Raw genomic sequence first — 19,659 nt, 5'->3', positions numbered from 1 at the left:
GCAGAGACCAGGGCATTATAACACAGGAGTTTGGGATCGAGGTACATGCCCATAATTGGATTTAAATGCACTGATGCAAGGATTTGCACAGAACTATTTAAAAATAACAATACCCTGCTTCTCTTTCACAGGCCAATTAAAGCAACAAATAATATAGTTAATTGTTTTAATTGGTCAGCAACCATGCCAAAGGAACTTTTATTTCTGCCTGTAGAGGCAGAGCAAACCTGGCCTAAATTATAAGAAAGCTGTTTGTACGTCAAATGAACTGAGACTGTCTCGGAGGGACATTGTCACTAGGCAATGGGCAGATATTTAGTACCTTCATAGTTCAGTAACATTGTGGTGCTACTCATCAACTCTTCCACTTATTGCAAACCCAATTTTATTTTTTCGGTCCTTTAGGAACGAGAGGTCAGACAGCACCAAGGAGAACAATTTTCGCTGGAAAAGGAAAAGGCTCTGGCAGGCATTGAGGACGGACTGCTCCAGGTAATTCCATTCATTCTCCATCTCAAGGTCGTTTCTCAATTTCATGAGTGATGTGGTATTTCGAAAGAGTAGATTATGACTTTAAAGACTGTCACACAGATAACTTCTCCTGCGATTGGCCTGAGTTCTTGCAAGTGCTGTAAAAAAAGAAAGAGCTTGCAATTATATAACACCTTTCATGATCTCGCAATGCTTCAAAGTTGTTTGGCAAATCAGTCAGCATTGTAATGTAGAGGAACTGGCAGCCAAAGTCCCACAAACATCAAATCACCTGCCAATTGAACCAGGTTGATGAATAAATATAGATTAGTTTGCTGGGAGAGCATACCTGTTCTTTGCTTTCACATCCACCTGAGGTTTAACCTTTCATCTGACCCTGTCAGGATTATGTGTACACCTAATTCCCATCCACAAAAGAGGTGTATATTATGTATTTCAAGCGCAAAGGGCACTGTGCAGTGTCTAAAAACGTTGGGTGAATAAGAGGATGACTTCATCTTTAATATTTATTTGTTTAACTTAGTTTCAACTGTTATGATATTCTCAAAATTTGCAGTTTTCATTTACAGTGGTAACTGGGTTAAAAAGGTAGGCAGCTTGAATTGGATGCTGGTTATTATCAGCTGATTGAGAACCTTTTGTGCTTGGAAATATAAATCTATTGGTTCACCTGAAGCACAGTGAGGTTTGAAGTGGTTCATGTCTCCACACTCCATGGACGCTAAGAGACTGCAGGTGCCGGAAACTGGAGCAGAAAACTGAACTGCTGGAGGAACTTGGTGGGTCAGGCAGCATCTGGGAAGGGAAATGGGTAGTTGACGTTTCAGATTGAGACCCTTCATTTGGATTAGAGTGTGGCCTTGGACAATAGTGCAGCTTCATATTTAAACAGAATTAATTCAAACATGGCAGGCCACCTTCGGTGCCATCTTGGAATTCCTGGATCTTTCCCAAGTTCTGGACCAGTGCAGGACTTGGGAAAGGGCAGTAAATGTCCCTGCAGTTTAGTGGATGAGGGGGGGATCTCATTGAAACTTACTGAATAGTGAAAGTAGAGGATGTTTCCACTAGTGGGAGAGTCTAGGATCAGAGGGCATAGCCTCAGAATAAAAGGACGTTCCTTTAGAAAGGAGATGAGAAGGCATATCTTTGGTCAGAGGGTGGTGAATCTATGGAATTTATTACCACAGATGGCTGTGGAGGCCAATTTTTTTTAAGGTGGAGATTGACAGATTTTCGATTAGTAAGGGGATATGGGGTGAAGGCAGAAGAAGGGTTGAGAGGGAAAGATAGATCAGCCATGATTGAATGGCGGAGTAGACTCGATGGGCTGAAAGACCTTATTCTGATCCTAGAACTTATGAACTCATGGCACAGCTCAGATGGTCACTGCAGCTCAAGAGTGCCGGCAGAGAGGACACTGCCGATTGTGAGAGAAACTTTTAAAAACGAGCAGCGGACTCCCAAGGGCATCTTGTTCTCCAACCAGTGCTCAGCTTTGAGTCCTTTTGGCAAAGAGGGTTCTATTTTGAGAATATAGCCAGAGTCAAGACAACAGCACTATGGCTTAACTGTGCAGGACAAGAGGAGATAGGTTAAAAGTTGCAAGGGATTCTCTGGTGAGAGGAGCAGGCAGACGTTTTGGTGCTCACAGATTACATGGATAGGAAAGTTTAAGCGATAGGGGTCAAACACAGGAAAATAAGACTAGCTTAGACGGGCAATTGGTCGGCATGGACGAGCTGGGCCAAAGGGCCTTTTTCCATGCTATATGACTATGACCCTATTGATCCAGGATGTCTTCCTAATGCTAGGGTCAAGGATATCACTGAGCGACTGCAAAACGTTCTGTAGAATACAATACAATACAATACAATATATCTTTATTGTCATTGTACCCAGGGGTACAACGAGATTGGGAATGCGCCTCCCATACGATGCACTAATTTAGGTAATTTAGACAGCAGCAACCCAACGAAACGAACAGTTGTAACAGTTTTGGACAGGGTAAAGTGCAAGTTGATCTATGCGTTGTGGCCATCCGGCTCAGCAGGACCGGTTCATAGCAGCTATGGCCCTGGGGATGAAGCTGTTCCTGAGTCTGGAGGTGCGGGCATAGAAGGCCTTGTATCGTCTGCCCGATGGAAGGAGTTCGAACAGACTGTTGCAGGGGTGTGAAGAGTCTTTGTGGATGCTGGTGGCTTTTCTGAGGCATCGTGTGTTGTAGATGCCCTCCAAGTCTGGTAGCTGTGTTCCGATGGCCCTCTGAGCTCTATGGACTACCCGCTGTAGAGCTTTCATTTCTGCCTCCGTGCAGCTGAGGTACCACACAGGGATTCCATGCGTTAGGATGCTCTCTATGGTGCAGCGGTAGAAGGTCTTCAGCAGCTGTTGGGGTAGACCAGACTTTTTCAGTGTTCTTAAGTAGAACAGTCTTTGTTGTGCCTTCTTGACCAGCGCAGCAGTGTTATTGGACCATGTTAGGTCCTCCGAAATGTGAGTGCCCAGAAACTTGAAGCTGGACACTCTCTCCACACTGACCCCATTGATAGAGATCGGGGCATATTCCCCGTTATGTGACCTACGGAAGTTGATGATCAGCTCCTTGGTCTTGGTGGTATTTAGGGACAGGTTGTTATCCGAGCACCAGTCCGCCAGGTTCTGCACCTCCGCTCTATAGTTTGTTTCATCCCCGTTGGTGATCAGCCCGATCACCGTTGTGTCATCTGCAAACTTGACAATGGTGTTGGTGTCGAATGCAGGAACACAGTCGTGTGTGAAGAGGGAGTAGAGCATGGGGCTCAGAACACAGCCCTGTGGTGTGCCGGTACTCAGGGTGATAGTGGAGGACAGGTGCGGGCCCATTCTCACTGCCTGCGGTCGTTCCAGCAGGAAGTCCAGGATCCAGTCACATAATGACGAGCTAAGGCCTAGCTGGTGGAGTTTGGTGATGAGCTTGGTGGGGATGACCGTGTTGAAGGCGGAGCTATAGTCTATGAATAGCATCCTCACGTACGTGCCCTGTCTCTCTAGGTGAGTCAGGACAGTGTGAAGAGCCAGAGAGATGGCGTCCTCTGTAGATCTATTTGCCCTGTATGCAAATTGATGTGGGTCCAGTGAGTCAGGGATGCTGGATTTGATGTGTGAGAGGACTAGCCTCTCAAAGCACTTCATGACAATCGGCGTTAGGGCAACCGGGCGGTAGTCGTTCAGGTTGGAGATCTTTGCTTTTTTCGGCACCGGAACTATGATAGCCGACTTCAGGCACTTGGGGACCGTAGCCAGAGATAATGACAGGTTAAAGATCTTGGTGAATACCTCAGCCAGCTGTTCAGCACAGTCCTTCAGTACCCTTCCTTGAACACCATCCGGTCCTGCAGCCTTGCGTGGGTTGACCCTTTGCAGAGCGCGTTGTACCTCCTGTGTGCTCAGTTGCAAGACCTGTCCCACCGCCTCGGCTGGGGTTCTTTCACTCAAGGTGGTTTTGCCAGTTTCAAAGCGGGCAAAGAAGGTGTTAAGCTCGTTGGTCAATGCCATATCGCTGTGGGGGCAGGCAGGGCTGCTCTTGTAGCCAGTGATGTCCCTGACACCCTGCCACATGCTTCTGGTGTCCGTGGTGTTGAAGTGGTCTTCCACCCGTTGCCTATGGGTGTCTTTGGCCCTTTTAATACCTTTGCTTAGGTGTGATCTGGCAACACTGTATGCTGAAGTGTCACCAGATTTAAAGGCATTGTTGCGTGCCCTCAGCAGGTTCTGTACCTCCTTGTTCATCCAGGGTTTCCGGTTTGGGAACATCTTTATCACCTTGTCCTCCGTGACATTTTCCACACAGCAGTTGATGTAGGAGAGCACAGTGGATGCGTATTCCTCCAAGTCTACCTCTATCTCTGAACCGTAGGTGGCCTGTTGTGCAAACAGGTCCCAGTCGGTGCGATCAAAGCAGTCCTGGAGTTGTAGGGTGGCATTCTCGGGCCATATTTTGACCGTCTTTATTGTGGGTTTGGTCTTGCGGATGAGGGGTTTGTATGCGGGCAGTAGAAACAGTGAGAGGTGATCGGATTGTCCCAGGGGTGGGCAGGGGAGAGCTCTGTAGGCGTCCTTTACATTGGTGTACACCTTGTCCAGTGTGTTTGAGCCCCTGGTAGGGCACTGCACATGCTGATGGAATTTGTGGAGCGAGGCTCGTAGGTCGACCTGATTGAAGTCCCCTGCAACAATGAAGGCACCGTTGGGGTGGGCATCCTGCTGCTTACTGATGGCCGAGTGCAGCTGTGCTAATGCTAGGTTAGCATTAGCCTGTGGGGGAATGTATACGGCCATGATGATGACCACCGTAAACTCCCGCGGCAGATAGAACGGCCTACATTTGAGCAGTAAGTACTCCAGGTCTGGGGAGCAGTAGCTCTCTATTGCAGTGTGGTTGGTGCACCAGTCATTGTTAATGTAGATGCAGAGCCCACCGCCCTTGCTCTTACCGGAGTCCTTTGTTCTATCAGCACGATGTGATGAACAGCCAGTTATCAGTATAAGGAACCCATTATCAAGGGGTATGGTGAGAGAGCAGGGATGGATTTGAGATGGGAGGATCAGACATGATTGAATGAATGGTGCAGCAGATTTGAAGGGTTGGTCTAATCTTAGTCTTGTTTTTTCGGTTTCTAAGATGTGATAGCATCTTTCCATCAGGTGCATTTTAAGTAGTTTGGAAAAAAATCAAAAGCGGGATCTCAAAGATGGTAACCTTTTACTAACTTATGTGCCTCGCACAAGCGAATACAAAAACAGACGGTCTAAATGGTCAGAAGGGGATAGAACAAATAAAGGTAAATGTCTGACAAGTGCAAAAGCATTGGGGCAATAATAGTTGGGAGATTTCACTTACCCAAATATTAACTGCATTACAGTCAGTGGGAAAGCCAAGAACGAAGAGTTCCCAAATTACACTCCGGGGCAGTGTAGGACCAGAGGCCATAGCCTCAGAATAAAAGGACGTACCTTTAGAAAGGAGATGAGAAGGCATATCTTTGGTCAGAGGGTGGTGAATCTATGGAATTCCAGTCTGCCATTTGAGCAGAAAGGTGACAGATGGAATTTAATCCAGTTGAATGTAAAGTGGATTATGGACAGGTGCTAAGACAATACATGGCAAAGAGGAAACTGAATGTGTGGAAGAAAGGAAAAGTGTATGACCACAGATCCTTAAATACAGCAGTCAATAAGGTGGGCAAGCCATATTAGATCATTTACTTTGCTAGATGTAGAATATATGGACGAGAAGGTTATGCTAGACACAAAATGCTGGAGTAACTCGGCGGGTCAGGCAGCATCTCTGGAGAGAAGGAATGGGTGATCTTTCGGGTCAAGACCTTCTTCAGATTCTTCAAGGTTATGCTAGAACTGGTTGGGGAACAGCTTCGTAAAGGTAGAGGTCTGGAATTTAAATTCTGAAAGGGCGGTAGTAATGGAAGCCCTCACCAGTTAAACTGTATTTGGTTGTGTACTGGAAGAATCAGTATCTCTACAACCTGGGGGTGAAACATGGGATAAGGTTAGACAAATTACTGCTCACAATTGATTAGCCTCCACCAAAAAATTGCAAGGAATTACAAAAAGTATCAGGGCTGGTTATTATAACCTTTTTGTTTCAATCACCCTGGCCAAATTAGTCATTTGATGCACAAGGGAGTTACCTTCTGACTGAACAACGAGATGAGATGTGATGTATGTGCTCGCAGACTGAGCCATTCCAGGCCTGCAATAGTGTAAATGGTTCCTGTGTTGTTCATCGCACAGAATCACAATGAGGTCAGCAGGTTGCAGAGCTCGCCAGTGCAAGACTGTGGGAGTGAAGAGGAGCAAACACTAACGCTGCAGCATCTGGAGAAGGTCACTGAGTCACGAATAGTCCAAAGGAACATGGCCAAATGGAAGTTTGAGGAAGAATTGAATGAAGAACTTGAAAAGTACGTGACTTTCACATCACTTTAAGTGTCGTCAGAAATAGTTTTACACAACAGGAACATATGCAGGAGGAGACCTGTCTGCCTCTGAAGGCTGCTACACCATTTGATAAGATCCTGGTTGATCCATTTTTGGTCTCAACACACTCCTACTCTCTCTCCCCATATCTCGTGACTTCCTTGTAGTTTAAATGTCCAGCACTCTCCACCAGGAACATAATCAAAGGTTCCACCTGCACAGCTCTCTGCGCAGAGTATTCCAGAGAGTCATTACCTTTGGTGAAGAAATTCCCAAGTCTATCTTAAATGGATGACCTGCTTTCTAAAACTATGTCGCCTAGTTCTGCATAACATTCTCTCAACATCCACCCTCTCAGTTATCCACAGCTTGCTGCTCTAAGAAATTCTCATGAACACATTCTATGAATACCTTCCAGGCTCGCCTTGCCAATTTGATTTGTACAATCAACATGATATTTAATATCACCCATGATTATGGTCTTAGTCATGCAGGACACAATACAGCCCGCTGAATCCTTGCTGACCATCAAGGATTCATTTATGAAGTATCTTCTCAAATACTGTTGATCCTCTTTAGTCTATTTTCCCTGTCCTTTTAAGCAAATGCTGCCCTCATATCCAATTTTATTCAAATTTATTCTTACCACATTCCCGTCAACCCCTCTCAGATTCTACCCCTACTATATACGAGGGGCAACCTAGTGGCCAACTATCCTGTTAACCTATGTCTTTGCAACATGGAAGGAAACTGGTGTCCAAAGGAAACCAATAGTCACAGAGAGAACATGCAGACTCCACACAGACAGTAGCCGAGGAGGCCAGGATTGTACCCTAGTTGCTCTACTAACTGCACCACTGTGTTTACTGCTGAACCTTTCCTACAAGCTCCTGTTACTTCATAATTTGTATTTGTCAAATATTCTAGCGACTAGTCACACTAAGCAGGTTGCCACAAGTTAGTGTAACTGATTTTTAAAAAAAGGTTCAATTTGCAAAAACCCATGCTGCTTGTAATACAATATTCCCACGTGATAGCTCTTGGGCTTTGGCAGTTTGGCTGCTTGGTAAAAGCGAAACAGGTCTTACAAGGAAAGGTTGCCTGCCTGTCATACCACTTGAAGGCAAAAAAAAAACTTAGCCAGTGGAGAAGAAGTCTTAATAAAAGAACAAAATACAATTAATTAAGAACAATGGCTTGAGCTGTGTCTGGGGATGGGGGCTAGACTCAACTATCAATACATTGGGAGTATTCAGTTCTGTAGGTTACAGAATCAGTAATCAGTTCTGTAGGTTACACTTATGGTTTCCTTTACTGCAGGGATGTCTTGAAGAATACCATTGAACATCAAAAGAAGATTGAAAAGCTGGAAAATGAAATCCACCAACTATCATTGGTAACTTTTCTGAGTTAATTTAAATACACAATATGTAATACCTGGGCTGAGGATGAGCCTTGGTAAGTGGACAGCTGCTCCTTTAGCCATATTTACCTGCAACATCTTCTGGGTGGACAATGTCCCAGCTTGGTTATTTAACAATGACCAATTTTTTACACGCCATCCAGATCCCTGAAGCTGGCTCTTCATCAGCAAGGTCCAATGGAACACCTACAACTGATTAAGCCTTGCCCCACTGGGTGAACTAACTCTCAAAATGCTCAAATACTTCAAACCACACTTAAATGAACAATCAAAATAATCAAGCAACTTATTAACAGTAAATTAACATATATCTTTAAATAAACTTAAAATACTGGAAAATGCTTTAAAAAAAATTAAATGCATTTGCTAACTGGAAAAGCCATAAAGTATTTGAAACTCACTTGTTTCCCTCTCATTGAAATAAATGGAGTTACTGAACTAGCAATGGATCTAACGTCATATTCAGGTTCAATGTTTAGATTGAAGATTGGCACAAAGTGTTGGAGTAATTCAGCGGGTCAGACCATCTCGTGAGAAAAAGGATAGGTGACTTTTCAGGTTGGGACCCTTCTCCAAAGAAGGAATCCGACCCGAAACGTCACCCAACCTTTTTCGCTGAGTTACTCCAGCACTTTGTGTCTATCTTTGGTATAAACCAGCATCTGCAGTAACTTCCTACACTCAATGTTCAGATTTCCTGGCATAACTACTGGGGAAACTGTGGGAATGATAGTCCACCAGGGTTCCAGGAAGAATCCAATGCCAGAGTGCAGTCAGATTACCAGCAGTGAGGTCCTCTTTGGACGTTCAAGACTTCCTTATTCATGTGCTGGCCCTCAAAAGTATCTTGGATGGTCATTCTGGATCTTACCACAAAGAATTATGTTCCTGGTCATGCACATCTCTGAAGATATGTTCTGGACCCAGCTCATTGATGCAATCATTAGGAAGGCCCTTAATGCCTGGTCTTCTTTAGAAGATTGAGGAGATTCGGTACATCTACAAATACTCTCTTAAACCTCTACAGTGGAGAGCATATTAACTGGTTGCATCATGGCCTGGATCAGCAATTTAAACATCCATGAACAAAGAAGATTACAAAAAGTGGTGGTCCATCATCGGTACTGACCTCTCCAGGATCTGCAGGAGGTGTTGCCTTAAAAAAGACAGCTAGCATCATTCCACCCACACCACTCTGGACATACTCATTTTACTCCTGCATAATTCCAGAAAGAAGGTATAGGAGTCTGAAAACCATTATCTCCAGGTTCAGTAACAGTCATCTGTTTTCTGCTTTCCTTGAACGGCAGATACTTATTGCAGATATGGGTGACGTAGATTTCAATTATTTCCATCAATTGCTGCATACTACAGCTTCAACAACATCACTTCTGCTACTGGGTCCACCTTAATTTAATTTCTTTAATTTGTTAAATATAAAGCTGCTTTGCCATTACCTCACCAGAGTCAACTAGAATTATGCAGTACAGTAATGTGTGTGTGCTTTTTATTCCTTACAAGGAGCACAGTGAAAGGTCTCATTTGCGATACGTTTCCACTCCGTCAATGGCTTCCTCTACAGTCATCTCTTTCAGACAGCAGGATTTTGGGACACGGAAGCTGTTCCGTCATTTGCAAAGTCGTGTGAAGCAGCTCCGAGCAGAAAACCTCATCTACCACGGAACTGGCCGGAAGGGTGAGAATGCTCTGCACATTGAGGCAGGCAACTCGTACAAAAAGATGGTGAGTAGGTTACTGGCCAGAAAAACACCAGCAATCAAATTGATGCAGAACTTGTACAGAGAAACCAATAGAATACTAGTCTGGAGAAAACACCCTTGGGACCTGACCAGTACCAGATCACAGTAAATGCCTTCTGATCATCTTCTCCTGAGCAGGAGAACTGTTCCACGTCTACATATTCCCCGCATTATGCAAGGCCTCTGAGGATTATCTATAACCCAAAGTCTGCCTAAATCGGAAACCCGGTACGCTGAGATTGCTATCAACCGACATTACAAACATTGCACAAGTATGTTAATTAGTCATTAGTGATAACGTTAGTTAATTAATCTGGTCCTATCCAAAACCTTGTTTGCTCTTGTTCTATTTATCACTTCCATTCCTTTCATAAATTCATAAGTTCTAGGAACAGAACTAGGCCATTGGGCCCATCAAGTCTACTCTGCCATTCAACCATGGCTGATCTATCTTTCACTCTCAGCCCCATTCTCCCTTTTATTCACCTTAACTGACTGGACCATTGCCACCCAGGGAAAAAGGATCTGTGTCTACCCTATTCATGCTTCTCATAATTTTATATACTTCGATCAGCCTCCCACTTGCCAGAGAAAATAATCTAAGTTTGTCCAAAAACACAAAGTGTTGGAGTAACTGAGCGGGTCTGGCTGCATTTCTGGAGGACATGGATAGGTGGCGTTCCAAGTTAGGACCCTTATCCAGACTGTTTTTTGCTGAAGATTCCAACATTTGCAGTTCCTTGTGTCCAAGTTTGGCCAAACCTCGAATCCAGGCAGCATTCTGGTAAACCTCTCTTGCACCCTCTCCAAGGCCTCTACATCCTTCCTGTAAGGGGTGACCAGAACTGCACACAATACTGCAAATGCTACCTAATCAAAGTCCAGATTGATACTAATGATAATCTTGCTGAAAAGGTTGGGAGGGAAAGATGGATTCACAATTTCCAACTCCATTTAAATATTGCCAGCATTCCCAGTAGCAATACTGTGTAGGAAAATAACTGCAGATACTGGTTCAAATCGAAGTTAGAGACAAAATGCTGGAGTAACTCAGCGGGTCAGGCAGCATCTCAGGAGAGAAGGAATGGGTGATGTTTCGGGTCGAAACCCTTCTTCAGCAGCAATACTCATTCTTTGGCAGATACTCAATAGTGGAATGAATGACAATCATCCCATAATTTATTCAGTTGTCTCTATAATTCTCCCCTTCCAGAACCAAGTGCCACCATAAAGTACTTCACGGGAAGGACAAATAGAAAATGACATTTATAAACCCTTCATGAATTATGGTGGACCGCACTCTAAAATAGTCCATTACCAAGAAAAGCTTATCCGCTTGTCTCTGTGTGTTCACTTACCCTCTCACATGGTCCAAGAGGACACGGCTTCATTCTGAGCACAAAAGAACTACACAGATAGAACATGATTGAAAAACAAAGAGTCAAAGCTGTGTTGTGCAAGTTTGTTTGGAGCAAAGTTGGGAAGGGGGAAGATTGTCAGGGTGGATGTATGCATTTGCTTAACACGTTTATTTCTGCTCAGCGTGGAAAGGTAATTTCAGGCAGAGCCATAGTAGTAGGAGACTCGTTAGTTAGACAGACGTGAGATTCTGTGGCAGCAATCGAGACTCCAGGTTGGTGTGTTGCCTCCCTGGCGCCAAGGTCCAGGATGTCTCGGAGTAGCTGCACAATATTCTCAAGGAGGAGGGTGCACAGCCAGAAATCGTTGTGCATGTTGTCACAAGTGACATGGGTAGCAAAAGGTTTGCACTCCTGTGAAATGAATACAGGCAGTTGGGCAAAAGATTAGAAAGCAGAACCACCTGGGCAGTGATACTCCCAGCACCACATGCTAGTGAGGGTAGGGAAAGAAAGATAGGAATGTGTGGTTGAGGTGTTGGTACAAGGGGCATGTTTCAGATTTTTGGATCATTGGGATTTTTCCTGGGGCCGAGGTGACAAGAGGAACAGGTTACAACTGAACTGGAAGGAACCCAATATTCTGGCAGGAAGGTTTGCTAGTGATACTCGTGTAGGTTTAAACAAGATTGGCAGATGGCCAATGCAGGTGAGGCTGGAAGTCGGTATGGAAGGTGCTGAAAGAATGTTCAGTGCACAGGATAGGCATGAGCAATGAGCACAGCAGGGAGTGAGGACGGATTGTATTACATTTGTTTTCATGAATAAGGCCTGACGGGTAAAATGGATGAACTCAGGGCATGGATAGGTATGTGCGACTGGGATGTTGCAGCAGTTATAGAAGCCTGGCTAAGAGAGGAACAGGACTGACAGCTTAATATTCCATGCTACATGAGCTTCAGGTGAGACAGGGGTTGGGGTAAAAGAGGGGCATTGCTTTATTGACTAAGGAGAATGTCAGTCAGTAGAAATAATAACATTACTGATGATTCGTCAGTAAGACGATATCGGTGTAGTTGAGGAATAAAAAAAGAGACGACAGACCCCCAAATAGTCAATGGAAAGTAGAAGAACAAATATGCCATGAGATTGCAGGCAGCTACAAGACGTAGGGGATTGTCATAGTAGGGCAAGTATTATAACACCATTTAAGACATTTGGACAGGTACAAGACAGGAAAGGTTTAGAGGGATATGGGCCAAACGTGGGCAAGTAGGTTGGAGCAAATGGAACATCTTGGTCAGCATGGACAAGTTAGGTGGAAGGGCCTGTTTCCCGGCAGTACAACTCTATAATTCTATGACTCCATAACATCCTAAAGCAGTTAAATTCAGTGGATCAATGGATCAATCATTGTGGATCAATCATTTTGCTTTGTAAATCTGTGCCACCCCATCTCTCCCCAAACACTGTAACCACCATGAGGACTCCAACTGGAATGGTGGTCTGATTAAGAGCTCCCGTTGAAAGGAAAGGCTAATTCAGATCCAACAGGCTCTATGGTAACTTTTCTCCCTTCTCTCCAGAGCCAGCTCAAGAACTAATTGGAATGGGAGATGAGATCTGGGGAGGAAGCATCATTTCACTTGGCTCGATCCATTTGCGGTGAGAGATTGTACATTATCCAAGCCATCTATTAGTCTGCCAGATGAAGCCAGGACTTAAATCTAGGCTGCAGTCTATCCTGCTAACATGGAGAAGCTGGTCTTAATCACGAGCAAAACCAGAGTTCTATGAGGAAAGAGAGTCTGCTATAAATGCAAAGTCTAGGGATACAGGCCCTTCGGCCCACCAAGTCTGCACTGATCACTAGCTCCATCCTACACACTAGAAACAATTTACAATTTTACCGAAGCCAATGAACCTACAAACCTGCACGCCTTTGGAATGTGGGGGGAAGCCCCAGCACCCGGAGGAAGTTCACGCGGTTACGGAGAACGTACAAGCTCAATACAGACAACACCCATAATCAAGATCAAACCCAGGTCTCTGGTGCTGTAAGGCAGTTTACTGCTGTGCCATTGTGCCACCCTAAACTATTTGAATATATTTTTAAGTTGTTAATGATAAACTCCTTCAATTCTTTGCAAGAGAACAATGCAGCTCTCCTAAACATCAGTTATACCAAATCAGCCTTGCAATGGATTACTTCAACTGTAAAACTGAACAGATGTAATCTGTTGAACGTTTACCACATCAGCTTGCACAATGGTGGGTATGATATTTAATACACCATCAACATCCGAGATACATGGAAACTTCTAATGCTTAAAAAAACAACACCAGCATGCAAACACTGGGTCTACCAGAGTCAGTCAGAGGTGGAGTATTCTGCAGCTATGAACTTCCCAAAGCAATCTACCACACAAAAGTCAAGGTGATGGAATGATTTCAACTGCAACAGTACAGCACCATGGGACAAACCTGACAGCTTGATGATACAACATACTCCCTCTAAAACCTAAACCAGTCATGTAAGTTGATGCTTCAAAAATAACTTTCATCTAAAAGAAAGCAACAATTGCCCGTACGAATATCATGCAGCACAGTGTCAGATTTAAACAAAAGTATGCTGTGATTATCATGAATGATTTTAGATTATAAATTACATTAAATAGCGCTATACAAATTCAAGTTGTTGTGTTTTTTTCCACCCAGATAGAGGCTATAATGCTGTTGGTCGGAAAGGATGAGGTGGGCCGAAAGGCCGCTTTCCATGCTGTATGACTCTGATCCTAATGTACATAAATATTGAAATATTAAAAAATTACTGTGGTAGATGCACCTGCAAGGCTCATATCTATTTTTAACATTGGAACTCTTGTGTGCATGCACACGTACACCAATATTACATTTAAAGGTAGTATCTTTTGCAATGATAATGTCCCAACAACACAGAAGCTACCCTAACTAAAAGGAGCATATTGGCCTGTCTCTCAGAGTACAAACACTGGTGCACTTCATTCAGGTGAATCATACTTACAGATAAAACAAACATGAAATACGAGGATTAAAGAAAGTATGTTGGGTAGATTTACAGATTCAATCCCAGAAACAGCACAACACAGAATGAATGGAGTAATTGGAACACAACATACAGAGTATTTTATTGATTGTTTGGCACTGCCTGGAGACAGACATCCTTGCATGCTAACACAATTTATACTGGTGTATCCATTGTGAAAAAGATTCACTACACACACGAGCTCTGACAGCTAATGTCTTTTTACAAATATTGACTTATACCTTTATCTACTAGTTTTACCTAACCCAATCACAGTTACTCCATTAAAGCAAATTTAAAATCAACTGAAATGGCATCTTTGAGAAGATGCCAATACATCTTAAGAACTTTTTGAAAAGGGGGATAAATGACTAGTTCAAGAAATCTATTCCTCGACTTCTATTGTAACCCAGGAGAAGCTAAGTCTGCAGAAGGGTCTCGACCCGAAACGTCACCCCTTCATTCTCTCCAGAGATGCTGTCTGACCCGCTGAGTTACTCCAGCTTTTTGTGTCTTATCTTTAGAAGCTAAAACAAGACAGCCTAAAGTTACAAACATCAGTAGCCATGTACAAACAAGAGAAATTCCTCAACATATCTGCCCACAGAATTCAGTGGTGACCACACTACAACAGTTTGGCAAGACTATTTGTTCTATGCACCACTTAGTAGATGAACCAAACCTGAACTCAACCAACAAGCCACGTGCAACTATTTATCAAGTGTTTGGACCGAGTTACGATATTATTCAGTTAGTTCACTTGAGCTAGATCCTAGTTTGTGAGATGACAGAAGAGTCTCTTTCAAGAACCAACACAGCAACTTTAAACTAAACCAAAATCTCCTTTCTAGAAATTGAAACGAATAAATATACATCTAGTATACAAATAATGGTCTCCACTACAATGGGGAAACCAAACACAGTTAAGTAACCATTTTACAGAATACCTCAATTCAGTTCACAAGTGTGAATTCAAAACATCATACCCACTTTAATTTCCTATCTCAATCCAATTTATTTTTTGACCTCTGCTGGAACTTCCTCAGAACAACGCAAGCTCAAATGACAGCATTTCTTCTTCCGTAGGTTCCAGCCTTGACTCAATATGGAATTTAAAAATTCCAAACAACTAAAATGTATTTGTGCTAAAACTGGATAGCTCTGTTGCAAGGTCAACACGTAAATGTTAACTCACTTTGTTTTTATCCATATTATCCGACCTGCTAGGTATTTCTAGCAATCTCTGAATTTAGATTTGCAGCAACGCTAGTCCCGCAAACAAAGCAGCTTACAAGCCAGCAGTATGAATATTGATTCCTCCAAGTAACCCTCTCTCCATCACTCCCCCATCTGAGTTCTCTGAAAAGTTCTACTGGCCTCCTGATTAAATATTACTGATTGTGGGCGGTGTTGTCACCTTCCCCTCAGCTAACAATGAACTATTCTACATTTCCATATTATCATCTGTTTCGATCTGTCGTTTCAATACCTTACCCTTCCATATCTCTAGACTCCCTCTCCCGACTTTCAATCTGAAGAAGGTTCTCGACCCAAAACATTACCCATTCCTTCTACCCAAAGATGCTGCCCGTCCCACTGAGTTACTCCAGCAATTTGTGTCGTCTTCGGTGTAAACCAGCATCTACAGTTCCTTCCTACACATACCTCTTTCCTCTGATTTTATTTCCCTCGCATTTCCCAGCATTTACTCCTTCTGCAGGCCACTCAGCTATGGTTAACAAGCTTTTCCCCCTCTGGTAGCTGTATCATCCAGTTTCTCTTTTTATTTTTTATGTCCTGTTCCCGTTTTCTTCACTCGCGGCAAATTTCAGCTTTTTCTTGTTCAGACAGATGGTCATTGACTGGAACCGTTAACTCAGTTTGTCTCTCTACAGAATTTTCTGTACTTGTGATTTCCAGCATCTGCAGTTTACTTTCTACCCCAACCCCCTGCATACTCTAAAACACTTCCTATTTTTGTCTTCTATTTCCTTCCGATTTTTGGAAATGGTTTCTATTTCACTTGCAATTTTAATGCTTTGATAGCCCACCACTAGCAACAACCCACCCCCTGCCCCAATTTGCCACAAATGTCATTTACCTGCTGGCTATCAACGATCCTCACCCTATTTTTAAAATTCCATTTTCACAATTAAATAGGCTTCTGGAATTGCTTTGTGAAAGCCCCTTCTCCAAATGACAATTTCTGTTTTGTAAACTTTCCCTCCCTCAACACATATTAGGTAATCACCCCTACTCTGAGAAATGTTGCCCTCAAGTATCTACCAATCCAAATTCCTTACCCACAGAAGCATCCAGTCATTACTCAGACTTTACAATAACTCATCTCTAATACAGAATGCTTTCTTCTCAACATTATGATAAGATCCTGATTTTTCTTGTAACATAGGGCGGCACGGTAGCGCAGCGGTAGAGTTGCTGCTTTACTGCGAATGCAGCGCCGGAGACTCAGGTTCGATCCTGACTACGGGTGCTGCACTGTAAGGAGTTTGTACGTTCTCCCCGTGACCTGCGTGGGTTTTCTCCGAGATCTTCGGTTTCCTCCCACACTCCAAAGACGTACAGGTATGTAGGTTAATTGGCTGGGTAAATGTAAACATTGTCCCTAGTGGGTGTAGGATAGTGTTAATGTGCGGGGATCGCTGGGCGGCGCGGACTTGGAGGGCCGAAAAGGCCTGTTTCCGGCTGTATATATATGATATGATATATGATATAATTAGCACTTGCATCTCATAATATTTTAATGATTACAAAATCGGCCTGCAATTGTTACACGGAACCTACACGGAACAAAAGGTTTATGAAAAACTCTTCCAGTTCGATGTTCTAGTGTTAGTTCCTTAATGGTATAATATTTCTCACATTCCTAATGAGAAAACAGCTATAATAAACTTGTTAATAGTGGTAGCCAACACAGTAAAACAATGATAATCCACTATCCGACGATGCGGTATCTAGGAACATTTGCCTCTGCCCTCACCACTCAGCAGGGCTCTGGTTCCGAGGCTCCATTTTAATTTACTTATACAGTCATAGAGCATGGAAACAGGCCCTTCAGCCCGATTTGCCCACACCGACACTTGTTCGTTCACTAAAAATATTTTTTTTATACGTTACACATCAATATAAATGTGAATTAACATTGGTTTTAATAATAGAACATCCAACAAGCTGAAAGATCTGGCACCAAAGTCCCGAGGGTGCTGGATGACATTTCATTGCAAACTGCTTAGGGAAATGCAACATCTTCCCTCCAAAATTCCAAGTTGCTTATCCCAGTATGAGTTTATCTAATTACTTCAGGCAATACTGTGTAGGCAACAAAATCCAGGGTCCCCCACATTTTTTTTAATAAGCTGTAACACAAGTATATGACTTTGGGCTTGATATTGAATTGAAAGAGCAAAATAACATGGTAAGAATCTTTCAATGTCGATTCACCTGCCGATCCATGGCAATAGGAGCATTCTGAAACTACCAAGGGGAGATTTCCCCCCCCCAAGCTTATCAGTATTTGCAAGTGACTATAGCTATCCATGAATGTCTTTGAGTCAGGGAGGCTCACCCAAGGATGACTGACTGTCATAAGCAATACCTCCAGTGCCCAATGATTCAGCCCAGCATCTTACCGAGACACAAGCTTCATGCAAACCAAAACTCGGCTCTGTTCTGACAGCTTGTGAATGCTTTGAGGCACATCACAACTTATTGTGGAAGTGGTTGCTTTCTTATTTTACACTTTTCCTGACAGTTTTTGGGTGTGGGTGAAAAAGAGCAAACACAGAAATGCTTAGAATGTAACAAATATATACAAAAAGATTAATAGCTGTGATATTGGTTTACAAGTAGAGATATTAAGTGCACATTTTTTTTATACAATTCCCCTCAATTTTTATTTAGTTTTCTCTCCATTTTGTTATAGTGCAAGAAAATCAATCTTTACCTTGAGCTCAATACCAAATAAGTTCATAGTTAAAACATTTTCAACCAAAGTTGAGTCAAACAATACTTCCATGTACATCCATATATCATACAAATCTCTTGTACACTTCATGGAATGCTTCTACCAGTTCCCTATCTTGTCATGTATTACATAGAAAACAAAATAGCATTTCAAGAGCAATATAAATTACGGCACTTATTTTCTTAAAACTAATCACAAGTAAATATTTGACACTGGACAGCCTATGGCTGATTATTCCAGAGCAGAGATAAACTGGTTGCAACAGGAACAGACTTAAAAATATGTTTATAGAAAGGATATCTATGTGCAGTCACAGACACTACACAAGACTGCAGCAATGACTAGCTTCAGTGTTTGGTTTATGCAAGAACAGTGGGGACATCAAAACCTCAGTGTCACCTTAAATCTTTAAAATATTAACAATACTCCATTTCCCGCTGCTGGAGAATCTTTGCAAGTTACAATGCTTTTACCCCACAGATCTGCTCCGCAAGCTGCCTCTAAAGCTCCATGTCCTCTTCAGCTGTGCTGGTTTGATTCATATCACCACACATCAAGGATGAATCCAGTTTTGTGTTCTTGTATAAAGCAGGGTCACGTTGTGGCTCCCTATGCTTGGACTTCCTTTGCTCTGTTAAAGCTGCAAGTTTATCTGAAAGAGGCGCACATGGGGGTCTCCACAGAACGAGTTCCATGCATGGACGATTCCTAAGATAGCAAAAAAGAAAAAAAATATGGATATCAAATCAAAGCACAGCATCAAGAATCCACGGTGTTTTAAAGATTCATCTATAATCACATTCTTTTTACATAGTTTGCTTATTTCTTGTGACATTCAGCTTTCTGCTCAAACCAGGCAATTATGTTCACAGCCTACAGATGGAAATGGTCCCCTAATACAGGCTTAAAAATAAACAGAAAAAAACCTCACTTCTGTCAATGCTCCAAAGGGATACTGGTGGCAGGAATGCTACTCATTCTGCTGTTTTCCGCCACTATTCATAAAGTATCAGACAAGCAAAAGGTAAACTTGTTTCATCCTTATTCACACAGCTAACACTACATCTGGTACACAAAATGAACAAGAAAAAACTATCCAGGGATGCTCAGCAAGTCAGGAGGGGTCATTGGTAGAGAGAACAGTCAATATTTCAGGTGCCTTTACAATCAGAAAAATGTCACGGATTTGAAATGTTAAAACGTGGAGTTCTCTCCACACCCGATTATTATTTTGTCAAGATTTCCAACATTTGTAGCTCTTTATTTCTCCATTCCTATTAAATAAAACCTGTTTTCACATTGGATATTAGCTTGGAACTATAGTAACATGGTGAAAAAAAAATATGCTCGAAAAACAAACTATTGTTTGATGGGAAAGGATGTTTTTCAGTCTATATCAGGATTGACCATTTTTGCTCTGTCATCCATCTGTGACTCTCCACTTTTGTTAGGGGACTCTGACCTACTTGAAATGCCTCAACACTTCTTTGTCACCTCCAAATGCCACCCAATTAAAAAACTACCCCAACAGTCACAACCTATCACACATATTCCTATTTTCTAGTTCACCCTAGCCACCACCATCTCTGCAACATAAA

The 19,659-nt window shown here is 42.8% G+C and overlaps 1 protein-coding gene across 9 annotated transcripts in view; it reads right to left on the bottom strand.

The window, feature by feature from the left end:
- Positions 1-232: 232 nt before the first annotated feature.
- Positions 233-19,659, bottom strand: part of ccdc117 (coiled-coil domain containing 117) — a 32,610-nt gene continuing 13,183 nt past the window's right edge. For 7 of the 9 annotated variants that reach the window (XM_078421624.1, XM_078421619.1, XM_078421617.1 and 4 more), the window contains exon 6: positions 16,723-18,769. In XM_078421624.1, coding sequence (XP_078277750.1) covers positions 18,562-18,769 — 208 coding nt within the window. In that variant the 3' untranslated portion in view covers positions 16,723-18,561. Of the gene's footprint in view, positions 630-16,719; positions 18,770-19,659 lie in introns of those variants that run through there. The other 2 variants (XM_078421618.1, XM_078421625.1) reach the window with 2 other exon arrangements.

Source organism: Rhinoraja longicauda, chromosome 25 (assembly GCF_053455715.1).
Source record: "Rhinoraja longicauda isolate Sanriku21f chromosome 25, sRhiLon1.1, whole genome shotgun sequence".
NCBI lineage: Eukaryota > Metazoa > Chordata > Chondrichthyes > Rajiformes > Arhynchobatidae > Rhinoraja > Rhinoraja longicauda.
Note: the sequence above shows the minus strand (reverse complement) of the source record. Positions and strands in the feature narration are given on the sequence as shown.